The sequence below is a fragment of the Gastrolobium bilobum genome, unplaced genomic scaffold (assembly GCF_033153095.1).
Source record: "Gastrolobium bilobum isolate Gb01-03AN ecotype WA unplaced genomic scaffold, APGP_CSIRO_Gbil_v1 utg12832, whole genome shotgun sequence".
Lineage (NCBI taxonomy): Eukaryota > Viridiplantae > Streptophyta > Magnoliopsida > Fabales > Fabaceae > Gastrolobium > Gastrolobium bilobum.
Genome location: NW_026895792.1, coordinates 9,121 through 36,993, shown reverse-complemented (window position 1 = coordinate 36,993; position 27,873 = coordinate 9,121). Strand labels below are relative to the sequence as shown.

Here is a 27,873-nt window from a genome sequence, read left to right as displayed (position 1 = left end):
CCACATGCTCACCAAATCAACAGCATAACCAACAGAGTCTCAACATAGTAATCCATAAACTAAAGCTAAAAGCATAAGACAGTAAACATGATCTAACATCCAATCATAACAGCATATCAGCAAAGCAGTATACACATGTATCATCTATCAGCTAAGCTCTGGCCTCCTGCCACTAGAGGTCTCAACCCCCGCATTACCTGAACCTGAAATAAGCATTCCCCAAACGTGGGGTGAGATCTCTAAACCAGAAATCTCAGTAAGACAAGGGGTCCTCAAGGATCTTCCACCCCAAGCTCACTTACATGTGCAATATAAGTTTCAAAAGCAATAATTCAATATAAGTTCCAAAACTCAATGCAGTGCAACAGATATTCATGACATATGTGTTTAACTATTCTATTGGCCAGAGAAATGCAGGAATACGTCTATTACCTACAGATAGTATAAGAAACACCTCTTGCACCTCACCCACAGCCTCACCATATTGTATGTACTACATACTCAAGCTTACTGTATAGGTGGAACACCACATGCATATCATAAAGGCACTAGCATATAACAACTCAATAGCATTTCTAAGACATCAAAAGATGTAACACAACATGCATATAACCATACCTCCATGGGACATGGTGGAACCATGGCTAAACCGAGGACACGAAAGCTTACCTTGCAAGCTAGCTATCCCAGCCAAGAGTCCACACAATCTCAAAGTCCAAACACAGCAGTATCACAATCTGTTATGGACCAATAATATATCAATAATCATACTCTACAAGTATACAACATAAAGACAACGCTTTTCTTTACGTTTTACGTCTTAAGGCTTCACATAAAGCCACAAGCCCTTAATCACAATGATTCTGACTTAGTTCAATTAAAACAGAAGTTCAACTTCAACAAACTAGGGTCCGCAAACCCCAAACATCAGTTCTGGATGAACAGTAAGCTACTGTTCCTCGCAAACCCAGAATATCCGGATATTACTCGGGGACATATCCGGATATCAATATCCGGATATCCGGATATGCATATCCGGATACCCATATTCGGATATCAAAGGATCCCATATCCGGATACCATATCCGGATATCAAAGGATCCCATATCCGGATACCATATCCGAATATCAATATCCGGATATTTCGGGACAAAATGCAGTTTCTGCATTTCGCGAAGATATCCATCCAAGGTTCTATTTTTAACACTTCAAAACGTCAAAGCATGCATTTCTTACTCTGTTTTAAGTTCACACACCAGTTGGTTACTTGTTTAACTCATTAAACATGTCAAGGCATCTCTTTTAACCCATTAAACTCAAGAACAAGGGTGGTAACACTTACCCAAGCTTAAAACTCACCAAGAAAGGCTCATGGACCTCACCAAACTACTCTTCCAGTTCTGACTTGGTTCAAACACGAAAAAGACACTTCAAGATGGTTCTTTCCCCACAAAGCTCACTACTTGAGCTCACAATGGCAAGAGCAAAGCTCTCACCACCTTAACTCAAGAGGACAACACTCAAAGCCACCAAACAGAGGACATTACTCAGCCAAAGAGCAATCCCCGCTCTCCCAAGACACACCCTCACAAGGCTCAAGTGTTTAGGATGAAGAATCCACCAAGAAAATGGTCTCTTGCTTGAGTTTTGGTCAAGAACAAGGGAAGGGTGGCAATGGAACAGTGTATCAGCCTCCTATTCACGTAGTAACAGAAAGGATGCCTAGGGTTTTGGGCCAAAAGAGCTTATTTATAGTGGTTTAAGTATTAAACACACAGTATTAGCACTAATAGCTACGCTTAGCATTTTAATCCCAAACTTTGGAATCTGATCCTACTCATTTTTATAAGATTTAACATATTTTTATTTTATTTTTCGGAGCACCTTTCCGGTACGCTCTTTTCATAGCCAGTATCAGTTTCTGGCACCGGTTCTCATTATATTAACTTGAAACTCGTTTTACAAGTCCTATATAATATTCTATGAATTATCATGCACTTATTATAATTTTCCGGGATACTTTTTTGGTATGCATTTATAGGGACTAGCAGAACTGGTATCTGCACTTTTCGTCAGAAAAACGACTTTCAGCATTACCAAGCAGTTCCTATATTTATTTAAGCCTCATAATAATTATTAGGGTCAATTATGGAATTATTTCCTAATTCTCATATATACTTAATTAATTTCCTTAATTAACGGTGCGGGTTCTTATAAGAATCATACATTTTCAAGTTATATGCTAATTCAACATTGAGTAATGTTTAACATACATTTTTTTCCCTCTTAAACTCTGTTTTAGATTATTAATTTCTCCTTCAAATCTGTATAAAATCACTAACATTTTTTCTGTACGTAAGAATCTTTCACCATAAAACTAAACAAGTCGTTAATCCGAATAAGGTCCAAGAGCTATATTATCACCCGTATCAAAGTTTTTTTCTTTCCTTCAGCACCTGTATAAGGCTTTTCCATCAAATACCTTTGGCATAGATGGTAAAGAGTCTGGTCTCGAGTTCAAGTTCTGGGAATGAAAAAAGGGATTTGGGAGAGCTACCCCTTTAATAGGGTTCGACAAATGTTCAAACAAGATGTAGTCCAAAGGATGAACCGATTAAAAAAAAAGGCTTTTCCCTGGATAGCGAGTGATATCATCATTAGTTGACCCAAGCCCAAGAAGAATCATAGTTCGGTTCGCCTATTGATAGGGCTATTTGGGTAAGCAAAGTTCCTCAACTTTGTTACGTATAGCTCGATTGAGGCCCAGTGGAAATGCAAACTCCCGGTAGAACATAGTGGTACAACTAGCGCCTACTTAAAAACAAAGGAGTAATATATAAAAGGAAACTGTTATTTGCACGTAACATTTACCTCTTATACCTCCTATTTAACTACTCTAACTTAAGTTAATTATTTTCTAACGAAGTTAGTTAACCATTTGTAAAACATATTTAATCAATAAAATATTTATAACCAATGAATCTGTTGTTATATATTTATATTAGTGAATTAAATCAGTTTAACAACCTATTAATCTTAGGTATGAGATGAGTGGAGGTAATGTTACGCGCAAATAATAGCCCATACTGCCACACGACTGCATACTTCTAGATAGGGGTGGCAATACAGGTATTGACCCGCGGGTTGACCCGAGACCCGACCCGCCAAATCACGTGTCGTGTCAACCCGCGGGTCAAGGCGTGTCGTGTCAGGGTTGTGTAAATGTGACCCGCTTTTTTCGTGTCGGGTCACGTGTCAACCCGCGGGTTCGCGTGTCAACCCGCACAGTGTCATTTTTTTATTTTTTTATTAAATATTTTATTATATTATTATTTTTATTCATTTATATATTGATATATATAGTCATTGTTTAGTATAGAAAAGAATAGAAGGAACTAAAAATCTCAAAAAGCAGAAGCTAATCCTTTTTTTATTTTTATTTTTATTGTTTATTGTTTTTAATTTATTTATTTTTCAAAAAATATCACTTTTTTTAAAATTTTAAATTTTGCGGGTCGTGTCGTGTCGACCCGTGACCCGCAACGGGTCGTGTCAGGGTTTGTGTTTTGTGACCCGTTTACAAAACGGGTCGTGTCAGGGTCGTGTCAAATAGTGTACGGGTCGAAAACGTGTCGTGTCGTGTCGTGTCGGGTTGACCCGTATTGCCACCCCTACTTCTAGAGATAGGAGAGCCATTCAGGGAAGACATTTTGCACAAAACTGAATAATTTATATGGGAAAAATGTCTATCATTTAAAAGGATGGTCCTTTTAGATGAATGTTGTGTTTTTTTTAAAATTTTAAATTACAAACTTTTCTCTCCATTCTCTCTCCCCCGTAGTTTATTCCTTTATCTCTCTTAAAAAGATATAAGTGTGTGTCCTTTAAAAGGACACACACTTTTCCCAATTTATATTGTCATTACACATAATTATTATTAATTCAAATTAATAATCATACTTGAACATCAATATCAACTTCATATTTATATAAAACAAATGTCTCGTATATCTTAAGAGGCATTTCATCACTATCATATATTCAAATTTTTATTTCCCTCTTTATCTATTCACCAACGATTCTCCTTGACTTTCTAAAGAATTTTTTGAACAGACCTTCGGTGCAAATATAATTACCAAATTCAATTTGATCAATTTTCATAAGGAAAATAGAAGTATAATGTTGTAGGAAAGTTGTTATGTTATACAGATAGAGATTGTGGGACTCACATTTGTTTTGTTTTTTTGTTTTTTGAAAACAAACGTGGGTCCCACAATCCCTATCTCTACAACATAACCTAACAACTTTCCTACAATATTATTCTTCTTTTTCCCTTTTCATAAACCAATAAGGGAAACTTCCATGTAGGACCCTATACGTATACAATAGATTCATGGGCTTTTGTTCTCTCTCTCACACATATATATAATTTGGTACTCTCATGTTATAGGAGATTAATATATCATTTCATATAGATAAAGCATGTGAGGCCCACTCATTTATTTATTTATTTTAATAATATAGGCCCCACATGCTTTGTGTCTATGACATGAAATTTTACTCTCATACAACATGAGACTAATATTTCCTTATAATTACTTATGTTAATCAAATCTAAGTAATTGTTGGCTTAAACATGTTTTATGTTAAAAGTGTTAGGGAAAACTTCATTTTCACCTATTGTGATTTTGTGATTTATTATTTGACCCCCCGTGGTTTTAAACTTGTCACTTAGACCCATTGTGCTTAAATAATTTATCATTTAACCCCCTGTGATTTCAAATTTTCACTTAGACTCCTTATGGTTAAAAAGATTTTCACTTAGACCCCTTGTTACCAAAATAAAAATTTTAAAAAATAAATATTTAAAATAAATTTTCCCTATTTTTTATTTTATATCCTCACCTAATGCATTTAAGGTTTAAAAAATAAAAATAAATTCTAAAAAAATTCACTTATTTTTATCAAAAAAATAAATTCAAATCAAATATTTTTATTTTATCTATTTTTACCCGTATCATTATAAAATTATTTAAAGAAAGTAAATATCTTATTTTGATAATACATATTTAATTTATTTTAAATAATATTTTTTTAAATTCAAATATACTTTTAAAATAAAAAAATTAAGATAATTTATAAATTAATTTAAAATAAATAACTTAAAATATTTTTCAAACCCTAAATGCATTGCATGAGGATATAAAATAAAAAAGTGAGAAAATTTATTTTAAATATTTTTTTAAAATATTTATTTTTTAAACCACAAAGGGTTTAAGTGAAATTTTTTGTAACCACAAGGGGTCTAAGTGAAAATTTGAAACCATAGGAGATTAAATGATAAATTATTTCAGCATAATGAGTTTAAGTGATAAGTTTAAAACTAGAGTCTATAGACTATAGGAGATCAAATGATATATTACAAAATCACAATAGGTGAAAATGAATTTTTTTCAAAGTTTTAGGGGCAGTTAGGCAGATCCTTTGACACAAGTTCCAAACTTTAAAATTTGAAATCAAATCGTTACCATTGATTTATATTAATCGTTATTATTTATTGCGAATTAAATTTATTAATTAATTATTAATTTGTAATAAATGATAAGACAAAAATCATCGATTAAAATTTTATATCAAATTTCAAAATTTGATACCGATGTCAAATGATCTTATCTTCGAGTATTAAATTATTAATAAAGTCTTTTCAAATTAAGTAAGAAAGCAGTAATTTTCTCCTAAATCTAGTAAATCTCCATTAATCCAATGCATGCGAGACAGAGAATCACTCGCCGTGGAACTGCAGCTATTTTATAACCAATTAATCTTTCTTTATTTGGAGGGAAAAAACAAAAAAAAGGACAGTTCACTGTTTGCAAACCCAGACTTGTAATCACAAAAATGAACACAGTATAAGAGTGAAAATAGATACAGGGAAACCTAAAACTTAACTGTACACAAGAATAAACAGCATCAACTTGAATACAATTCAATAAGTTGTTCAAAGGCACTCTTAACACCAGAAATTTGAAACCCTAAAACAAAAAAACGTAAACAAAGGTTTAACCATGTCGCTTTCCAGACAGGCTGATAGAGCTGACTTTCATAGGAGTTGCCACCACCAACGGAGCTTCTGGGGAGTCACTAACAGCAAACTTGTCATGCATAAATCGTGATTCTACAATTGACTCATCCTTTAATAATATCTTATAACAGTAACAGCTCTTCAGCCCTTGTTGATTCCTGTAACATTCATGAGCACTGTTCTTCACCTGCTGAAAATCCCATATCACACTAAACTTGCCCACAGTTGCAACAAGGTGGCGTTCCTGTTTACCATTCTCAGTGACCTGAAAGACAAAAACATATGAGGGACACTTGCTGCAAGTTGATTGACTCAGTAAACTATAGTATTAATGAGTCTACAGGTAGAATAGGGTTCCACCCGCACACTACAAGCAAGCTATCAATTCACATATGACAACATGTTTCACAGATGTCATCAATTTAAATTAAAGTATCTAGTTCACTTTATATGCAAGTATGCAACATGGAATAAACAAGGAATTCTCTCTTGAGGTGCGCATAGGTGGCCATCCCTATATATATAGTTCCCTACAAATGTTGATCGACCGAAGACTTACAGGATACACAGAAATATTGTTGCTTAAAAAATTACTCAAATCTCTCTCAAAATCATGCAAATTGAATTTCTTTTTCATAATTTCAGCAAATTTACAGAAAACATTGTAAAATAAAAATACCACTTGCTTGCACCACTGGCGTTATTGTTATAGTATCCCTTTTGTCAATTTTTTAAATATCCTCTACTACTAATGCTACCCACCATAATGTTATCCCGCCTATCATCTTTCAATCTGCAACTTGAATTTCTTGCTCCATCAGACCAGTTCCATGATAATTCCAACAATGCTCTAGTATGGATCACATTACCTCCATACTGTTATCGTCTTTAACAAAAGCTGGGTGATTTCACTCCTAGGTCCATAATTAGCATAATAATACTCAAACATTAAGAGCAAATAATAAGGACTTTACCATGATTGTTTCAAAATGGTCATGTTTTCATCAATAACTAAATACAAAGCATACAAATTCATACTTAAAAATAAAGGCGAGTCCTTCAACCCAAAAGCAGGGGCATCAGAACAATGGAAAAAGTCCTTGCTTCAGAGTAGTCATGCCAGCTTAGACAACACACTATGGGGTTAATAGAAAGTATTTCAGTTAGCAAGTTTCCATAGATAATTGATAACTTTATGAGAACCAGTTGATATCACTACATTTCTTTAAAAGTCTCTGAAAGCAAGTTTATTTGTTAAAATTTTCAATCTGGTTTGTTCGTTGGCACTATTCACTCATGTGTAACTTAAACAACGTCAATGAAACCAAAACAACAGGAACAGAAAGCATCTGATGTTTACTAGATTTACCCCATGCTAATCATGAATAACAAATTTGTTTTCGCGTAGCTTATGGTAAATGGTAAGAAAACTACAATACAAGGAGAAATAATTGTCCCATAACAAAAGAAACGGCAAAAAGAAGTTTGCAGTAGTAATGGTAATTTAGTCACAATTTTCAATTTGATGAATAAATTACTAGGTATAAACAAAAAGTAAAAGAAAGAAGCTAGATTCACAATAATCTATCAAAGACAATTTAAATGCCCCGTAGTTTAAGATATTGCCAAGACTGACATATATAAGAATACTACACTGATACGTATAAAGATGTTAATGCAAATGCAGGGCAATTTAATTATAATTGCAAAAAATGTTTACCCATGAGAAATGGCCACCATGAAACTTATTGCCAGCGCCAGCTAAATGCGAATCCAGAGGAGTCAGCTTCAAGAGTCTGGGAGCACCAATCCTGTTTCCCATACGACCACTAAACCCAGTCTTGGTTCTCCCATCTTTATCAGTGAACAAGGTACAAATCAGTACCAAATAAGTGTCAGTGGTGCCCAGCACCCACTTGCCATCAAAAGTAACATCAACACTGGTAATTGGCGAACCAAGCCCTGGGAAAGCAGTCTTAGCTTGCCTCATCGAAGTCTTCGAATACAACCTTATCTTCCCATCCAATGACCCCACAACAATGGACCCATCTCCAGTTGTTGCAAAGCACTGAAAGTTAGTCCCTCTCGAGAACTGATGCCCCTGGTTCCAATGCAACACAGGCGAACTAGCCGTGGCAATGTTCTGAACAATCCCTTTCCTATCACGCATGTCCCATTGACATAGCCTATTATCATCCAACCCCAAAAAGGTTGATTCCGAGGGATCCAATTGTGAACCCTTTGTATCATTAGTGATATCCCTCATCGTGATATCAGCACCATCCTTCTCAAACTTCCATTCCGTTACAATCTTCCCCGTCTCAATATCAAGCTGGTGAAGCTTCGAAGCGTTGGGCTTCCCATCTGTTAAGGGACTCATGAGCATCATGTTAGTCTCTGCTCTCATCAACAACGCCTTGTTCGGTGTCTCTTGTCTCGAATTCCCACCGTTAAATTTCACGGCAACGCCCTTGCCGTGAATCCCACGGTTGAAATTCCGGTAAACGTGAACGCCGGTGTCGTTAAGCAAGAAACTGTTGTCGAGAGCGCCCAGCGTTAACGTCTGAACCCCTCCGCCGTTCGCGGCCTCTTCGAACTCTTCAATTAAATCCTCTCTCGGCCGAACCGGAGCCGGTTCGGGACTCTTCCCGAGCCCATCGTCAGCATCCTCCCAGACCGAATCGTCGGCGGCTTCCGGTTTAACCCACCCGATAAACTCCTTCCCGTAAACCTTCACCTTGTTCTCTTCGGTGGATTCAAGCCCGTACACGTTCTCGAACATGCAATTCTGGAATTCGGTAACGAATTTCCGGTAGGATTCGTCGGTGGGGAATTTCAAGGCCCAGACGCCGTTGGAGACGAAATCCACACGGCGTTGATCGCCGAACATTTTCAATTGCATTTCGGAGGAAACCCTAGCGCGAACCTTGGAACCGACTTTGAGAACCCACTCACCACCCTCGTCTTCATCGTTTTCATCTTCGTCTTCGTTGGATTTGACGAAGGCGTAGGAAGTACGCTTGTCGGAGAGGATCCACTTGGCATTGGGAGTGTTGCCGCCGATGTGAAGGTAAAGCTTGACGGCGTTTTTGGGAAGAGGGGTTTGTGAAGAAGGTGATTGGTATTTGAGTTTCAAAGCTTTGAGCCTTGCGTCTACTTCATCGAGCTGGGTAGATTGGGATACAGAGGAAGCTTGAGAGTCTTTGTATTGCTCATGATCTTCGTCTTCTTCTTCTTTTTCTTTATCTTCTTCGTGTTCGTAATCATCAGAGTCAGAGTCAGTGACTTCGAGACCCTCGCGGCTCTGAGAGGTACCCATTTGAACTCTGAATTTGATTTTGATTTTCGAAATGAATGAATGCTATGGGATTCGGTTACGTTTACGGTTTTATAGCATTACTATCGCGGTTAGTGTGAGAGGCACGCGGCTAAACTTGCTTCTTCCAGGCGTGGATTTAACGCACTTTTTTTTTTTTTTTTTAATTTAATCATTAATTACATAACTTTATGGCTAAGCTAAGGGAAATTAATTCCTTCGGCCGCTTCTCACTCCTCTTCCTTTCTCTTCTTTCTTCACTCTCCTCTCTCCTCCCCTCTCACATGCGTTGCATTGGTCCGGGTGCCTCTAAGCTAAGATGTTTCAGTGTTGGGCTCGTGTTTGGATCCGTGTTCGTAGTGTGAAGCGCGGCTAAACCCAGCCCCATACTTAGTGCTTGGTGGTCAATACTAAAGATGATTGAATATTTTGTTTTTTTTTCCCTTGTATTTAACAAGGGTGTGTATGAATTTTTTTTTTTGGGTACGCTGGAATCAAAAAACCAGCAGGAAGCTACAAAATAGTCACAGTACAGACTCTACAAACAGATGCTAAATCAGCAATAAAAACAGATTGAATCTGAGAAGGAGGATAACAAAAGATAGACATATCTGGAGCACTAAGATTATCCAGAGCATAGTTTGCCAGCCAATCAGCACAGAAGTTGCCTTCTCTGTATGTGTGGACTAAATGAACCCGCCAGTATTTTTGTAACCAAGCTCGTATTCGAACCACCCGATGAGATTCACAGGCTGCAACACCATTTTGAGAAATAATGGTGAGTGCAGATGCTGAATCAGATTCAACAATAAGATTTTTCCAGCCTTCTTCCTAAGGCATCTCTAACCCTTTGAGTATACCCCACAATTCAACATTAAGAGAATTACAAAAGCCCACTTTGTACGAGAAACCTTTGAGCCAATGCCCCATATGGTTCCTAGCAATACCACCACAAGCAGCCAAACCAAGAGAGCTTCGACAAGCACCATCAGTATTCAATTTAATCCAACTCTCATCAGGAGGCTTCCAGCAGATAGGGATATCTGCTGTAATCTTTATTGAATTATGTCTGTTAGCAAACTGAAAAGCAAGATGGACTTCCTTGGCTTTAAAAATAATCAGGTTTTCTTTATAATGGTTAGGATGAGCAGAATTATTGCCAAAGATAACATCATTCCTCCATTTCCAAGCCCACCAGCAAGCGATTCCAAAGATAATACACCATGGTATATCCTCTTTAGACCTTTCCCTACAAGCCAGATTTCTATCCATCCAAACATGTAAATCATCCGTGAAAAAAGAATGACCAAGGCTGTTAGGAATAAGGTTTAACCAAAGGGTCCTCATATCCCTACAATCTCTTAATAAATGTAAAGAAACTTCAGCACCTTCCATACATATGGGGCAATCAGGTTGACCAATATCAAAAGAACTCAATCTATTTTTTGTTGGCAATCTATCATGAATATCTTTCCATAAAAACAATCTAACCACTTGAGGTCTTTCCCACTTCCAAACTTTTTTCCAAATAGAGGAGTTATAGACAGTATCAGAATTAGTACCTGCTAGAGTATGATAAATGCTCTTAACTGAAACATGATCTGAATCCTTCAACTTCCAACGCACATAGTCAGCACCATCCTGCTCATTTGGAGGCAGCATGCTTTTAATCACTGAAATAATATCTAATGGAAGCCAACTAGATAAGAGCTGGACATCCCAATTTCCTTGCCCATTAACATAATCAGCCACCTTTTTATTAATCTCCTCCCAAGGAAGTGGACCTGAAGCCATATCCAGAAGCCTTCCACCATTTTGAATCCATTTATCTTTCCAAAAAGAAATATCCGATCCATTGCCAATCTCCCAACTGAGGTGACCCTCTAAATTCTTCCAAGTTGAACAAATATACTTCCACAACCTTGAATCACCATTTTTACTATGAAAAATATCATTTCCTCCTTGCTACCCACTATACTTAGCCCTGATGAATTGAACCCAGAATTTATCAGGTTGTGAAAAAATATCCCAAACAAGCTTCCCTACAAAAGCATCATTCATGAGAGTTAACTTTTTTATCCCCAAACCTCCCTCATCCTTCGATTTTGTAATTGTTTCCCAGCCCACAAGATGCATCTTTTTTTTCTCCTCTGTGTCACCCCAAATAAATCTTCTTTGCAATTTTTCAATTTCATAGCAGATGGCCTTTGAGATTTTATCACATTGCATCTGAAAGAAAGGAATAATGGATAGAACATATTGAGACAGAGTAATCCTTCTCGCTTGTGATAGGATTTTTGCTTGCCAACCATTAAGCTTATTTTGAATTTTTTCTATAATGTTAGCATATGCTTCTCTAGAAGCTCTTCCATGCTTCATCCACACCCCCAAATGTCTTCCTACATTACGCATCCTCTTAAAACCACATAATCCTGTAATCTCATCCGCTACACTAGCAGGAGTATTCTTCGAGAAAAAATACTAGTCTTCTGTTGGTTCACTCTTTGACCCGAAATATCTCCAAAAAGCTGCATGCATTTTAGGATAGTTTGGATTTGAGCTGTATTAGCTTCAGCAAAAAGCATTAGATCATCAGCAAACATCAGATGGGATATAGCAGGCCTTTCTTTACTAGCCCGGATTGGCTTTCAAAGATTTCCCTGGACTGCAGTATTGATAATATGGCTGAGCTTCTCCATTGCCATAATAAACAAATAAGGAGAAAGAGGATCCCCTGACAGACTCCTCTAGAAGGGTGTGCATGATTCTATTAAAACTGACAGAAACACGGAGAATAACATTTCATTAGTGACATTCTAGTAATTATAATCAAACAAATTTATTTTCTTCTTTTTCCTACAAAACAGCTTATATAAGTTGTTATATAAAATAGTTTTAAAAATAAAAACACATTCAAACACACCCCTCCTCTTTACAAGGACGATGAAAAGTTAAAGGCTGTGAGTGGGATGAAAGATGCAAGATATATTCCTAAAATAAGATATGTTCTTCATGACATTTAACAGGAAGAAAAGGAGCAAGCCTTGCTATACCACTATGAACGTCTTGCAATTTCCTATGGTCTTATTTGTACTCCACTAAAAATTTAAATATTATTATTTAAATAAGAAATTATGAAAATGTGATATTTTGAAACTAATTTATGAATCTATTGCAACCATTCGGCCCCAGAATAAGCCTGACTGGTCGTGCCCAAATAAACTAAGTACGAGATGAGATAAAAATTAATTACGATTCCACAATATTGAGTAAAACTTTCCAAAAATATAATTAGAGAAACAAATAAACTGAGTACGAGATGAGATAATAATAACTGAATGTATATGACATTAAGACAAATCTTGAGGCATGCATGAAACTTATTACTTTTGTTACAATAATGCCAAATTATGAATGAGGGAGACAAAGTATGTTGAAGCATGAAAGTGGAGTATTTGCTCCCAAAAATAAAAAATGTTATTAGCATATAAATTTCGTATAATGAATTTGGATATCTATAGTGATGATTGAGTTTATAGGCAAAAAAATTTAAATACTATTATTTAAATTTTTAATTATGAAAATGTAACATTTTGGAACCAATTTATGAAATTTTAAATTTTTTGCCCGAAAAAGATACCACCAACATTTGGGATGGCAAAATTTAAAAATTGGCAAGAACAAAATTACTTAATATAAGAATACCACTCTTTACAAGGATGATGAAAAGTTAAAGGCTTTAAGTGGGATGAAAGATGCAATATATGTTCTTCATGACATTGATTAGGAAAGAAAGGAGCAAGTCTTGCTCTACCATAGTAAACATCTAGCAATTGCCTATGGTCTTATTATTACTCCACCAAAAATTTAAACATTATTATTTAAATAAGAAATTATGAAAACGTAGTATTTTGAAATCAATTTACGAATCTATAGTAACTATCGCCCAGAATAGGCAGGATCGGTCGTGCCCAAATATACTAAGTACGAGATGAGATAAAAATTAATTAGTATTGAGCAATATTGAGTAAAACTTTACAAAATTATAATTAGATAAACAAATAAACTAAGTACGATATGAGATAATAATAAAAGAATGTATATGACATTAAGACAAATCTCGAGGCATGCATGAAAACTTATTACTTTTGTTACAATAATGCCTAATTATAGATCAGGGAGACCAAGTATATAGAAGCATGAAAGTGGAGAGTGTTTGCAACCTAAAAATAAATAATTATTGTTAGTATATAAGTTTCATATAATGGATTGGGATATTTATAGTGATGATTGAGTTTATAGGCAAAAAAATTTAAATATTATTATTTAAATAAGAAATTATGAAAATGTTACAATTTGGAACCACTTTGCGAAATTTTAAATCTTTTTCCCCAAAAAGACACCACCAACATTTGGGATGGGAAAATTTAAAAATTGGCAAGAACAAAATTATTAAGTATAAGAATCCTACTCTTTACAAGGATGATGAAAAGTTAAAGGCTTTGAGTGGGATGAAAGATGCAGGATATGTTCTTGACACAAGATATGTTCTTCATGGCATTGATCAGGAAGCAAAGGAGCAAGCCTTGCTCTACCATGGTGAACATCTAGCAATTGCCTACAGACTTATTAGTACTCCACCGAAAATTTAAATATCATTATTTAAATAAGAAATTACGAAAATATAGCATTTTAAAACCAATTTATGAATCTATAGCTACCATTTGCGCCCAAAATAGGCGTGACAGGTCGCGCCCGAATAAACTAAGTACGAGATGAGATAAAAATTAATTACCATTGAACAATATTGAGTAAAACTTTTGAAAAATATAATTAGGGAAAGAAATAGACTGAGTATAAGATGAGATAATACTAACAGAATGTATATGACATTAAGACAAATATCGAGGCACACATGAAAACTTATTACTCTTGTTACAATAATGCCCAATTATGGATGAGGGAGACAGAGTATGTTGAAGCATGAAAGTAGAGTGTTTGCTCCTTAAAAATAAAAAAATGTGGTTTGTATGTAAGTTTTATGGATTTTGATATCTACAGTGATTATTGAGTTTATAGGCAAAAAAATAAATTTAAATATTATTATTTAAATAAGAAATTACGAAATAACACTTTAGAACTAATTTATGAATTTTTAATTTTTTTTGCCCCAAAAAGACACCACCAACATTTGGGATGAGAAAATTTAAAAATTAGCAAGAACATAATTATTGAATATAAGAATCCTTCTCTTTACAAGGATGATTAAAAGTTAAAGGCTATGAGCGGGATGAAAGATGCAAGATATATTCTTAAAAAAGATATGTTCTTCATGACATTTAACATGAAGCAAAGGAGCAAGCCTTGCTATACCACTGTGAACGTCTTACAATTTCCTATGGTCTTATTTGTACTCCACCAAAAATTTAAATTTATAATTTAAATAAGAAATTATGAAAACGTAACATTTTGAAACCAATTTACAAATCTATAGCAACCATTCGCGCCCAAAATGTGCGGGACAAGTCACGCCCAAATAAACTAAGTTTGAGATGAGATAAAAATTAATCATGATTGGACAATATTGAGTAAAACTTTTCAAAAATATAATTAGAGAAAGAAATAAACTGTGTACGAGATGAGATAATAATAACAAAATGTATATGACATTAAGACAAATCTCCAGGCACGCATGAAAACTTATTACTTTTGTTACAATAATACCCAAATTATAGATGAGGGAGACCGAGTATGTGGAAGCATGAAAGTGGTGAATGTTTGCACCCTAAAAATAAAAAATTGTTGTAAGTATATAAGTTTCATATAATGGATTTGGATATCTATAGTGATGATTCAGTTTATAGGCAAAAAAATTTAAATATTATTATTTAAATAAGAAATTATGAAAATGTTACAATTTGGAACTATTTACGAAATTTTAATTTTTTTGCCCAAAATAGACAACACCAACATTTGGGATGGGAAAATTTAAAATTGACAAGAACATAATTATTGAATATAAGAATCCAACTCTTTACAAGGATGATGAAAAGTTAAAGGATTTGAGTGGGATTAAAGATACACGATACATTCCTGTTACAAGATATGTTCTTCATGACATTGATTAGGAAGCAAAGGAGCAAGCCTTGCTCTACCACAATGAACATCTAGCAATTGCCTACGTCTTATTAGTACTCCACCAAAAATTTAAATACTATTATTTAAATAAGAAATTATGAAAACGTAGTATTTAAGAACCAATTTACAAATCTATAACAACCATTCGCGCCCCAAAAAAACTAAGTACGAGATGAGATAATAATAAAAGAATTAGTACTCCAACAAAAATTTAAATATTATTATTTAAATAAGAAATTATGAAAACACATCATTTTATAATCAATTTACGAATCTATAACATCCGGCCGCGCCCAAAATAGGCGAGACTGATCGCGCCCAAATAAACTAAGTACGAGATGAGATAAAAATTAATTACGGTTGGACAATATTTAGTAAAACTTTACAAAAATATAATTAGAGAAACAAATAAACTAAGCATGAGATGAGATGAGATAATAATAATAAAATGAAATGACATGACAAATCTCGAGGAACCCATGAATACTTATTACTTTTGTTACAATAATGCCCAATTATGGATGAGGGAGAAAGAATATGTTGAAACATGAAAGTAGAGAGTTTATAGTGTATAAATTTCATATAATGGATTTGGAAATCTATAGTGATGATTGAGTTTATAGGTAATTTTTTTTAAAATATTATGATTTAAATAAGAAATTATGAAAACATAGTATTTTGGAACAATTTATAAAATTTTAATTTTTTTTTTGCCTGAAAAAGACACCACCAATATTTGGGATGATAAAACTTAAACAAGATTATTCAATCTTGAATTTTCATTTTTTGAATAGAAATCCAAGGGAAGCCAAAATGTCAAGGATTCGAGTATTAAACAAGATTCTTCTAAAGCCCTTTTTGTCTACTAAAAAGAAAGAAAGAAAGAAACTATTTGCCGTTTAATACCAAACAATGCCAATGTGGCTTAATAGATTATATATATACAGTGGATGCTGTATATGACCAAGTCAAGCCATGACTATTTCTATCTTTCAGGAGAGCCTTGGACGTGTCAACTCTTCTGAAATCTCGAACGAGGCCATGCCGTACACCACACCACACCACCTTCACTTTCTCTTTCTCTTCCGTTTTCAAAAAAGCTTCCCAAATCGCATGCTTTCAGGTGGGGCAGTCGTGGCTTATGACAATATGAGCCCCTCCGTCTTCCTCCTATGGCTTGTCACAATCCCTGTCCTTGCCCACTCTGGCCTAGCTTCTGATCCTCTAGGTACAAATTTATATTATATAACCCCACATTTAATAATAACGAAATTCATCAAACCAATCTTGTTATGAATTTGCATTCATTTTGTTATTCATAGATTAATGGGTTAATTAAATTTGTATTTTTCTTCTTCTTTATTTTCAATAATGCCTGCATGTAATATTGCATACAATTTAATCTTTTTTCCTAGCATTTGAATTCCACCCACATTTTTGCATGCATGCAGGGTATTTTTTAGATTGCGGGGGCTCCAAAGAGGTAACGGTAGATAGTATCAAATACATTCCTGATGGAAGCTACGTCAAGGTGGGTAACACCACCACTATCAACAAACCAGACTTGCTACCAATACTATCAACATTGCGTTACTTTCCTGATACATCGGCTAGAAAATTTTGCTATTCATTTCCCTCCATCAAAGGTAGCAAATACCTTGTGAAGACTATATACTATTATGGAGGTTTTGATGGAGGGAAGCAGCCTCCTGTGTTTGATCAAATCGTTGAAGGAACCAGATGGAGCATTGTTAACACCACAGAGGACTATGCCAAAGGTTCTAGTTCCTACTATGAGGTTATTGTAGTGTCATCAGGGAAGACATTGAGCGTGTGCTTGGCCAGGAATTCAAACACAGGGAGTTCAAGCCCGTTCATTTCAGCTTTGGAGGTGAAGAGGTTGGATGGTTCTTTGTATAATCCTACTGACTTTACCAAGTATGCACTTGTATCTGTTGCCAGGCATGACTTTGGAGGTGAAGATATCATTAGGTAAGGAAGGGTATGCAAATATATATATTGATGACTTATATTGAATAATGTATATGTTTAGTCAAATGGTAGAAAATGTTGAATTATATAAAGGCATGGTGAGAATTCTGATATCATTAAGATGTTTTTATTTGTGAACCTAGTTTTCCAGATGACAAATTCAACCGGATGTGGCAACCATTTAAGGACCAGAATCCTGTTGTGGAAAGTCATTCAAATGTAACTAGTTCAGACTTCTGGAACCACCCACCAGCTAAAGCATTCAGTTATGGTATTACCACTAGTAGAGGGAAGACACTTGAAATTAAGTGGCCACCTGTATCCCTTCCAAGCACCTACTACTACATTTCCCTATATTTTCAAGACAACAGAAATCCAAGCCCTTACAGCTGGAGAGTCTTTGATGTTTCTATTAATGGCCATACTTTTTACTCCAGCCTTAATGCCACAGCTAAGGGTGTCACAGTTTATGCTGCACAATGGCCACTTTCTGGGCAGAGCAAAATTACCATGACCCCTGCTGGTGGGGCACCTGTTGGACCCGTGATCAATGCTGGGGAAGTTTATCAGATTCTGCCTCTTGGTGGTAGAACTCAGACTAGAGATGGTAACTTATTAATCTCACTATTTTGTAATTTTTTTGACTAAATTACAATCATGAAGTTACTTGTTTGAATCATTTAGTTGTTATGGCTATCCATAGTAATTGCAATTGGACATTTGGCTCAAAGCATTCAGAATCCACCTCTTGATTGGAACGGTGATCCTTGCCTACCTAAAGGGTATTCGTGGACTGGAGTTACATGCTCTAATGATTTTATTGCAAGAGTCACCACTGTGTGAGTTCACCTATTGGCTACAACTCCCATTAAATTCTTAATATACCTCTTGAAGTCTGCTTTATTTGGTTCATCTGATTCATAAGCAAATGAGAGTGGAAGAATGAATCTAGTAACAATTGTCACCTCTAATAAATTCTCTGGTGCCATTCATGTTTAATGGTGGATTCACATATTTTGTTTTTTTTGTATATGTGAAGGAACTTAACAAATGCCGGGCTGGCTGGGACACTTCCTCCAAGTATTAGAAATCTAACCGCACTTGTTCATCTGTATGGAATCTAGCCCTTTGACTTCAATTGTCCTAAGTGATTCCTTTTTTTTTTTAAACCGCTAAATCATGCTATTTTGTGAATATTTGATTACAGTTGGCTTGGGGGAAACAAACTCTCAGGCACCATCCCTGACTTGAGTGAACTGAAGGAGTTACAAACTTTGTAAGTACCCCAAAAGATGCATCATCTCATGTTATTTTTAATTCCTGTAATTTCTTAAATTGTCCACATTAACTTGATCTTTAACTCCTTTTTTCTTCTATCGTTGTTAAATCTAAGGCATTTGGAGAATAACAAGTTTGAAGGATCACTTCCTCCATCAACAGTGGAGCTCCCAAAACTACGTGAAATGTAAGATTTTGACCCTCTCAGGAATAAACTAAACACTGCAATGCTTTACTTCTTCCTTTTTATTAGGCCTTAGTTAACCGGATATATTCCCCACTTGGTTTAGCATATCTCTTCAAATGGTCATGTTACATGCTAATAAATAAAACCCTCATATACTTTACAAACATTTAATCTTTCAACATTCATATATGCATACTAACTTCTGTGTGCTCCGTGACAAATGATGTCTGTGAAATCAGTTATTCCGATTTTCAAAACAAGAGTTTTGAAGTGAGAACAGTTATTTCCAAACACTAAAGCGAAGTGAAACTACAAGTAAGTGCATCACTAGATTCATACCTTTGCTACTTACAAACTCAACACTTAATGAGTTCCTGAAGCTCAAGTTCATATTGCTAACTGATAGTTGTGTGTTTTTGTTGCTAAGGTGGCTCCAGAAATTCATCTCTCAGAATCAGCACAATGCAATCGCAAATCAAGCCGGTTTAGAATTTGACTTGGAAGTCTTCAATAGAATCATAGTGTCTGATAGGACGTGGAGAATTGGCACTGGATATTAATCCCATTATTTCTTGATCACACTGTGCCAGACATCATATTGTAAACCAAAACTATATGTAAGTAAATACATCATAAATCAGTAATGAATACATAAAAATAGATTCTATATATTCATCATAAACCGGGTGAAGCCTCCTAGAGGTTGTTTCTTGTGTTCACCGATATCTTGTTTTTTCCCCTGCCTTTTTGTTTTACCTCAGTGATGAAGCAGCAATCATGAGTCTTTCATTCTAATTAATACAACCAGTGTGAATCTTGCTAATAATAACACCAATTTGATAAATCTATAATAAGTGCGTGTTCTTTCCAAGGTAATGATCAGATTATCTTTCTGCCTTTTTGCTCTTAAGAAGAAAAATTCACGAGGAAGCCTTTAGCAAATTATAGCATTGATTGTAAATAAAGAAACACTTTTCTCACCAAACAATGTGAAGATGTTATTTTAAATTTTAACCTGTTCAAATTTAGAGTACCTCACTAATTTAGTCTTCAAAAATTTAGTGACATCAATTGGTCCGAAAAGATTTTTTTTTGTCATTGAGTGACAATATTGGATCCTAATAAATTGCAACTTATAAAATTTTTGACGTCAAATATTTATTATTTTAGTTTTAAAATCGACGTGATAATATTCTAAAAATATTTCAAGGAACCGAAAGTAGAAGTACTCAAATTCATATTACATCATAAAGTATTCACTCTGACATTGAAAATAGATCATGATATGAGGTTATGCGAAATAATATTAAAAATCAAGGCCATGAAAAACGCGTTGCTATAAAAAATAGGAAAATTGTTAATTTGTATATTAATAATTGAGAACGTTTAGCATGACCACATTAATTCACTGGGGTTAACTTCACTTGTTTAAAAGATTTGAATAAAATATTATATTTCTTAAATATATAAGCTCAAATCTCATCTTTCATCCAAATCTTGCTTAAATCAAAATATTTTATATTTAAAATAACGCAATTTTTAGTTTTGTTTAAAAATATTAAAATAATAAACTATCTCCCGAAATTAATTAAACATAAACATATATTTTATTTACTATCATTTTTCATCTCAAGGTAATAATTGCACTAACTTACATATTGCTCAGACACTCTTTTGCAAACTCCGAAGAACGTGTATTACGTAATAACAAACAAATTCAACCCTTTTTTTTACCGAATTAATGTTTAAAATATAATTTTATCTCCCAATCATATAAAAAAAATGTGTAGGGTTGAGGTGGGTTATATTAAAAGAAGACGAGTGAAAAAAAATATTAAACTCTACATATTTTTATTAGGTATATAAAAAATTAAATTATTTTCTTTATTTAATTCCAACATACCTTTTTTTTTTTTTTTTCGTTCTTCGTTGAGCTATCCTTCAGTATCGTGTTGCTCTTGTTTTTTTGAATTACACAGCTCAACGTTGTATTCAGGTCCTTCCTTTCCATGTTCACGTGTAGTGAACACATCTTCTGCGAATGTTCTCCACTAATGCAAGCTCCCTCTTCTTCCCTTCCGCCTTCCGCTGCCGTGCCTCCGCCGGAGACCTCTCGCCGGGACCCTCCTCCTTCCCTCGCCTCTTCCAGTCCGCTGCTGCCGTCGCCGGAGGCCTGAGGCTCGGCCAGGGCCCCGACGGAGGAGGACCCTCCGTGGAAGGAAGCGGCGCCGCCGCGAGGCGCGCCGGCTGGAACGACGGGATGAGGGTGAAGGCAAAGGAGAAGAAATGGTCTCGGAATAGAGAGAGCTATTTGGATAATGATAGTGAACCTTTACCCCTTCCCATGACGTACCCTGATTCCTCGCCGGTTTCGCCCGAAGAGATTGATAAGCGCCTTCAATGCGATCCCAAATTCGAGGTTTTTGCATAATTATCCTTAAATTTGATTTTTTGGGGTGCTTGCCGAGTGAGTTCAATTTGAGTAATTTACTTAGTTGCAAAAACAAGTTTTTTATATTCCACAAAATTATGGAGATAAATTTGGTTCCTATTTTGACTTGTAGGATTGTAAAGAGGTTGTGTATGAATGGACTGGCAAGTGCCGTAGTTGCCAAGGATCAGGATATGTGAGCAACTATAACAAAAGAGGGAAAGAGATTACCTGCAAATGCATTCCTTGCATGGGAATTGGTAATGCGTTTGTCTTTTCTATACTCCGTTTTGTGACAAGTTATGTTTGGTATTGATTGGGCTAAAACTTGTAAGCAGTATGATTTGTTGTGGAGAGAAGCATAGGTGTTTTGGAGGAAGAGGGATTTGAGAGAGATAGAGTACTTGTGACATTAAGAATCTTCTTTAGATGAACAATATTAAATGTCATGGTCTGATCTTTAAAGGTCATTGCTACATAAACAAGTTTGCTTATGTATGAATTATATTAGACACTAACTTATTTAGAGGATGAGCATTCTCCTGTAGGTTCATATTATCATGACAACAGCTTGTTTAGAGATTTTTCTCTCTATTCTTTTGTTTATTTCTAATATACTGGATATGTCTAGCTCTCTCCACAATCCAAAATGGTGGGAGCCTTGTGCTCTGGGCCAAATTTATAGGGAGTTAACGCTTGGTTGTTGTTGTTGTTGTTGTGCTAACACTTCTCAAGACGAAAAAGAGTGTGTTTGAGTCTTGGGGGAGGGGGAGATGGGGGAGGAATTTTAGCAAAATTTGGCTTTGACTATCACCTCATGCTATTTATCTATTTACGGGCTTCAACTTCCAAAGCCTCGAGTTCTATTTAGGTTCATTTTTTCATGTCGAATGTCTAGGTTTAGGCATATCTAATTCACCCCATTCTACAGTGCTAACTGCTGTTCTTTTACCAAGGCACCAGAGAAAAAAATTAACTACTTCTAAACTATTAAGCATTCTTAATGCCCTTAAAGTTAGGAATTCAGTTTCATGTTGATCAAATTGAAACCCTTTATCTCCTTGGCAATACTCTGCGTCTGCCATGTTTTGATTAGCAGCTTTACTATATTATTGAGTTCTAAATTAGCTCATTTTTGGGCTTCCAAATTTTCTCGACTTGCTGGCTTAGTTCATGAATAATTTTCATTTCTATGCCTCAATTTTGGTTCCTGTAATCACAATTCTTTTCTTCTGTTGTCCAATCTATTGTCTCTTTTTCCCTTTGGCCTTTGTAAAAGATATAAGTACTCATGTACTTGCACTCAGACATTCTTTTAATGTTGAGACTGTCTATGCATTTTTTATGTGTATGATATATATTTAAGGAATGTACAATAATATATTTTCTATTATAATGTATACATCATCTTATTTTAAAGCATATCTGCATATATTTGCTTGTTACCAAAAACTGTCTAGATGCAAGTGATTATATGATGTATGATCATCCTATAAAAGAAAACATGCTAATTATAGCTGCAATCTACTCAGGGATATTTTTTCTTGATTATCATTAAGTCATGACTTGTACTTCAATTTATTTCTATCTGTAAAGGTCTTGTATCTGCATTATTAATTGTTCTATGTGGCATGATTCTTCCTTAAATTTAGTTTTGTACCATCTTAACTGTTTCGGCATAGAAGATGAGTGAGAGCTAAAACTTGACAAGACAAAATGGAAGTATTAAAATTATAAAAAAAGATTATTGACATGATTTATGTTTATTTCTTAGGTATGTATCTGAAAAATATTCCAGTGAACATGCTAAATTACCCCATATAGCATAGAGGGAAAGTATTTTTGTTTCTGAATTTTTTGCATTCAAGGCACCTTCATTTAATCTATTTCATGTCTATAGCCATGCCCTGTCCATGTCATCTGATTTGTGGCTTCGTCAAGCTATTTTTGCATGATATAAATTTAAGACTGTTACACCTCAATATAACAAGTGGCTTTATTTATAATTAACTTACCAGTAAATATTTGTATAAAGGAAGGTTTAAGTGGTTCTCATTTCATATAAAGATGAATTGTGTGACAAAATTGTCCTGCTTCTAACGTGGAATATTTCCACTTAAGTTACATTGAGCTTTTTCTGGACTTCTCTGCAGTGAAAAACTACTGATTGATTGTGAGAATGACATTCCTCTTTTGCATGATTTTGGGGGTTTTATGCAATTCAAATTAATAAGATTCCTGTATTATTATCATATGATTCATGACATCTAATTTTATAGGACACCCAACATAAAAATTTCATGGTTTTTGTTCCCCCCAACCACCACAAAGAAAAAATTCCTGTGATATGTGAAAAGAGCACCCGTTTTTCGTAGTTTTCTTTTGCCTATGTTATTGGTTTGAATCCAAACTAACTTTATCATAAATTGTTTACCTCACTCTTGCATCTTTTGATGCATCTGGAGGATTTGTATATGCCAACTACTCGGGATAGTTACTGAATTATACCAATTAAACACTTCTGTTCAGTCTTTTGCCGTTTAGCAATTGTGGCTTCTTGAATTTTTGCCTAAGGTCAAGTTACTGCTCTTTTACCAAGATGAGTGAGCAAGATGTCATTTGGGATGTACTCTCTTTTGGTTTATACTATGGTGAAACATGTGATGTGAGAATGGTTGATGGTATAGAGTCTTTGTCTAAGATAGGAATTTTATGTGTACATTTTATCAGGAGTTATAGTTCTTGTTCTGATCCTGCCACCCCTTCCCTGTAGGGGGTATACCTTCCATGTCAAGAGGGATTCTGTGGTGCTCTGTGCTATTGAATGTATATCATATCAGCTATAACATTAAACATGGAGTCAAAGTGAAGTTGGTGATGACCCACGTAGTTGACTAGTACATTCAATGGTACAAAGCAAGAGATCGGGTGGCCTAAGAGCTTCTCTCATGTCAATAGATTATTCCTGTTTTAAATGTGTGTGTGTGTGTTTTTTTTTTCTTCACCACCAAGCACGTGGATCAATTGGCATAAGAACTTAACCAGGGGTTTCAAGTTTGAGTCCTCGGTACGTAGTTGTGATAAAAACTTGGTGGGGAGAGCTTTGTTGCTCTTGTGGTCTTGCCCGGCTCTATCACATTAGTTGAGTAATCAATAACCTCGTAGAGAAATCTCAAAAAAAAAAAAAATTTGTTTTTTTCCTTCATATGTAAAGTTTTCAGCTTTTGTGGGTGGACCTTTTCGTAACTTTGACAAGCTGACGCTTACTGGTCATGTATGAAGTTTCAATCAAAAAACTACCTGAGTGGCCTTAATTCTGTGTCAACTTTCTAAAATGCAATTGATTCTTTCGTCTTCACTTTTACTAAATATTGTTTTTAAGATTGTCTTCTTGGAGTAACTTGTGGAGTGTCTGTTTTGCAGGATACGTGCAGAAGATAACAGCTCGCAAGGATATTGATGTGATGGAGGATTTGGATGATAATGGAAAACCACCATGATGATTGCCCCCCCTCCCCTTTTAGTTTTTTATTCCTTTCTCCACCTCGGGAATTTATACTGTATTCATCTTGATGAGATATATTCTTCCATGATTGTTACTCAAACTCATTGGCCTCAACTAGTTTGGGATAAAGGAAGTGATGTTGTTAATTGTTACTCAAAATGTCCATGTAAATCAATATTGTTATGATTAGAGACTGGTAAAGATTATACCCTCCGCCCCAAGAAAGAGACTGGAAAAGAAAATTCCTCATAAAGGAAAGTAGCACACTTGTATCTTTTGGAAAGATTGTATTCTTTTCCACTATATCTTCTCATCTTTTGACTCACTATATTCTTTTTGTGTCCTGCATTTCCTTTTAGCATATTAAGTTTCGTGTCATCCAGAAACTGATGAGGAATTACTTCTAGCCTAAGATTGGCATGATGAGATGTTACGGCTTTTCATTCTATCGTTAATATAAAAGATGGTGTTCTTTTTTCATGTCAAGAGAAAACTGATCAGGCAAGTCCATAGCAATATAAAATGTCAAGGACAAGTTTCCTTGATTTCCAATACAACCTCTCAAAGAGAAATTACCTAAGGAAGCCATCGCGTCTGTTCTCCAGGGACAAACAGAACTCTGGGCTGAAAACTGTTTTCCAGCCTAACGTTGATGAGATGAAGCAGGTTTTTGAAAAATTTGATACCAATAATGATGGGAAAATTTCTCAACAGGAATACAAAGCCGCCTTAAAATCTCTAGGCATGGTGGACTCTGTTCATGAAGTGCCAAATATTTTCCGGGTGGTTGATTTGGATGGAGATGGATTCATCAATTTCAAAGAATTCATGGAGGCTCACAAGAAGGATGGTGGGATTAGGACAATGGATATACACAGTGCATTTCGGATATTTGATAGGAATGGTGATGGGAAAATAAGTGCAGAAGAAGTTAAAGAAATGCTCAGAAGGCTGGGAGAAAGGTGTAGCCTTGAGGATTGCCAGCGAATGGTGAGAGCAGTGGACACAGATGGTGATGGCATGGTTGACATAAACGACTTCATGGCCATGATGACTCAATCGCTGAGACATGATTGAATGTTTATGGCTGGCTATCTTGTTTCTTGAGGTTGAATTTAGGAGCAACTCAATGAAACTCATTGGTGTTGTATTTAGATTTATTTACTTAAATAAGGGAAAAGATCTGTTTACAATTTTTTTTTACAAATTACACTATCTTTTCTCGGAAAAACATAGTGTAACTAGTGTTCTTCCGGGAGAAGATAATGTAGTTTATAAATAAAAAAGTTTGTAAATATAACATGTCCCCTTGTACAAAGTTGGATTTTAAAATTAGTGGTAGGTACAGTACAATTTGTACTATGTAAAATGGACACTGCTAAAACCTTTTCTCGCTGCTTCTCTTGCTTGTAATAAATAATAGTAATAATATAAAAACTTTCTTGGGTTTCAATTGCTACTTTCCTTATTTCTTCTTCAAATTTTGTGGTAGGATAAGGTTGAGGAAAATCACGTCCGAGGCGTCTTTCAACCTTTATGCTTAAGCCTTAAAGTATGATGCATCTCTATCTCTTTCTCCATCTGTTAAAATAATAGCTGAATATGAATTCATAATGAAGAGAAATGCATCGTAGAACCGGCGCACAGCTGTTGTAAAAATAATATACATGCACTGTTAAGAATGTTTTATTCTCATCTTTAAAAAATTCAATTTTTCTTCCTTATTTTTTTTTTTTTAATGGATAGATATATCCCCACTCACCACAGCAAAATGAAAGTAAAAGGATTAGCCTAGCAAAACTAGGCTAACCTGAATACATGGAAACTAGGGAAACTCCCAAGTCCCAACTACATCATTTGGAACTCCCAAGTCCCAACTTTGGATAGTAACCCCAAACTGACTTGAATTAGATATGCAGATGGGTTGGCTTGATTGACAATGCCTGAAACATCCCACAGATTAACCATTAAAACGGCAGACATTTCAGGCTTCCCATAGCTGCCACGGATTAAAAACAGCTAAAACCATTTCATTCAGTTTAGATCTCTCCCAAGATTAACATAATCTCAGTCTGCTATCAGAGATTATACATACAGTCAACTCGGTTAAGGTTAGTCACACTATCACACATGTTTCGCTAAAATTAAATATCTTTAAAACCCTTCACTCATTGATCATATCATTGAGCTTCTAATAGGAACTTCGGTTAATAAATCAGCAGAAGAATCTAAAGGCCCGTTTGGAACACCTGATAAAGAAGATAGGATAAGATAACTTATCATATTCTACTTTTATCTCTTGTTTGGTAGGTCAATAGGATATGATTAGCTTATCCTATTGTCTCATTTTATCCTATCCAATACATGATTTCTTATCCTATGGGGGGAACTGGGTTAGGATTCATTATGATAGGATACCAATATTAGATACCCAAATATCCCCACGCTACCCAATATATTCCCACGCTACCCAATATATTTGTATTTATTGTATTATATTTTGTTTTTTTTTTCTTTCTCCTTCTATATAATCTTATCAGATTGCAAATTAGGTGCTTATCAAACACAAGACATAATATAGGCTTGTCAGCCTCATATCATATCCTACCCTTATCAGCTCCATATCATATCCTACCCTTATCCTATCCTATCCACCAAACGAGCCCTAAGAGCTCGTTTGGTGGACAAGATAGGATAAGAACGGATAGGATAAGAGAGTTGGATAAGGATAGGATATGATATGGACAGGATAAGGACATATCATATCCTGTGTTTGATATGCATTGGATTAGCAATCTGATAAGATTATGCTATCCTATCATGTGTCTGAGGTGCACCAAATATCATCAGGATATGATATAAATAGACTAAAATACCCTTTTGAAAAAAATATCATATAAATTAATTTTAAAATTTATTAATACAATTCTAACAATTATAATTT

At 35.1% G+C, this 27,873-nt stretch overlaps 3 protein-coding genes across 3 annotated transcripts; 2 read left to right on the top strand and 1 right to left on the bottom strand.

The window, feature by feature from the left end:
- Window positions 1–5,818: 5,818 nt before the first annotated feature.
- LOC133296041 (protein CYPRO4) lies at window positions 5,819–9,510 on the bottom strand. The gene is made up of 2 exons (XM_061494996.1): window positions 7,803–9,510; window positions 5,819–6,347 (listed from the first exon to the last, which is right to left on the bottom strand). The coding sequence occupies exons 1-2, from the start codon at window positions 9,399–9,401 to the stop codon at window positions 6,060–6,062; spliced, it is 1,887 nt and encodes a 628-aa protein (XP_061350980.1). The 5' UTR covers window positions 9,402–9,510; the 3' UTR covers window positions 5,819–6,059.
- Window positions 9,511–16,649: 7,139 nt separating this feature from the next.
- LOC133296038 (probable LRR receptor-like serine/threonine-protein kinase At1g51810) lies at window positions 16,650–19,013 on the top strand. The gene is made up of 7 exons (XM_061494992.1): window positions 16,650–16,764; window positions 16,988–17,528; window positions 17,672–18,135; window positions 18,232–18,367; window positions 18,568–18,639; window positions 18,736–18,804; window positions 18,922–19,013. The coding sequence occupies exons 1-7, from the start codon at window positions 16,650–16,652 to the stop codon at window positions 18,995–18,997; spliced, it is 1,473 nt and encodes a 490-aa protein (XP_061350976.1). The 3' UTR covers window positions 18,998–19,013.
- A 1,919-nt stretch (window positions 19,014–20,932) lies between these two features.
- LOC133296048 (uncharacterized) lies at window positions 20,933–26,376 on the top strand. The gene is made up of 4 exons (XM_061495003.1): window positions 20,933–21,412; window positions 21,558–21,684; window positions 24,848–24,919; window positions 25,441–26,376. The coding sequence occupies exons 1-4, from the start codon at window positions 21,035–21,037 to the stop codon at window positions 26,004–26,006; spliced, it is 1,143 nt and encodes a 380-aa protein (XP_061350987.1). The 5' UTR covers window positions 20,933–21,034; the 3' UTR covers window positions 26,007–26,376.
- The last annotated feature ends 1,497 nt before the right edge of the window (window positions 26,377–27,873 follow it).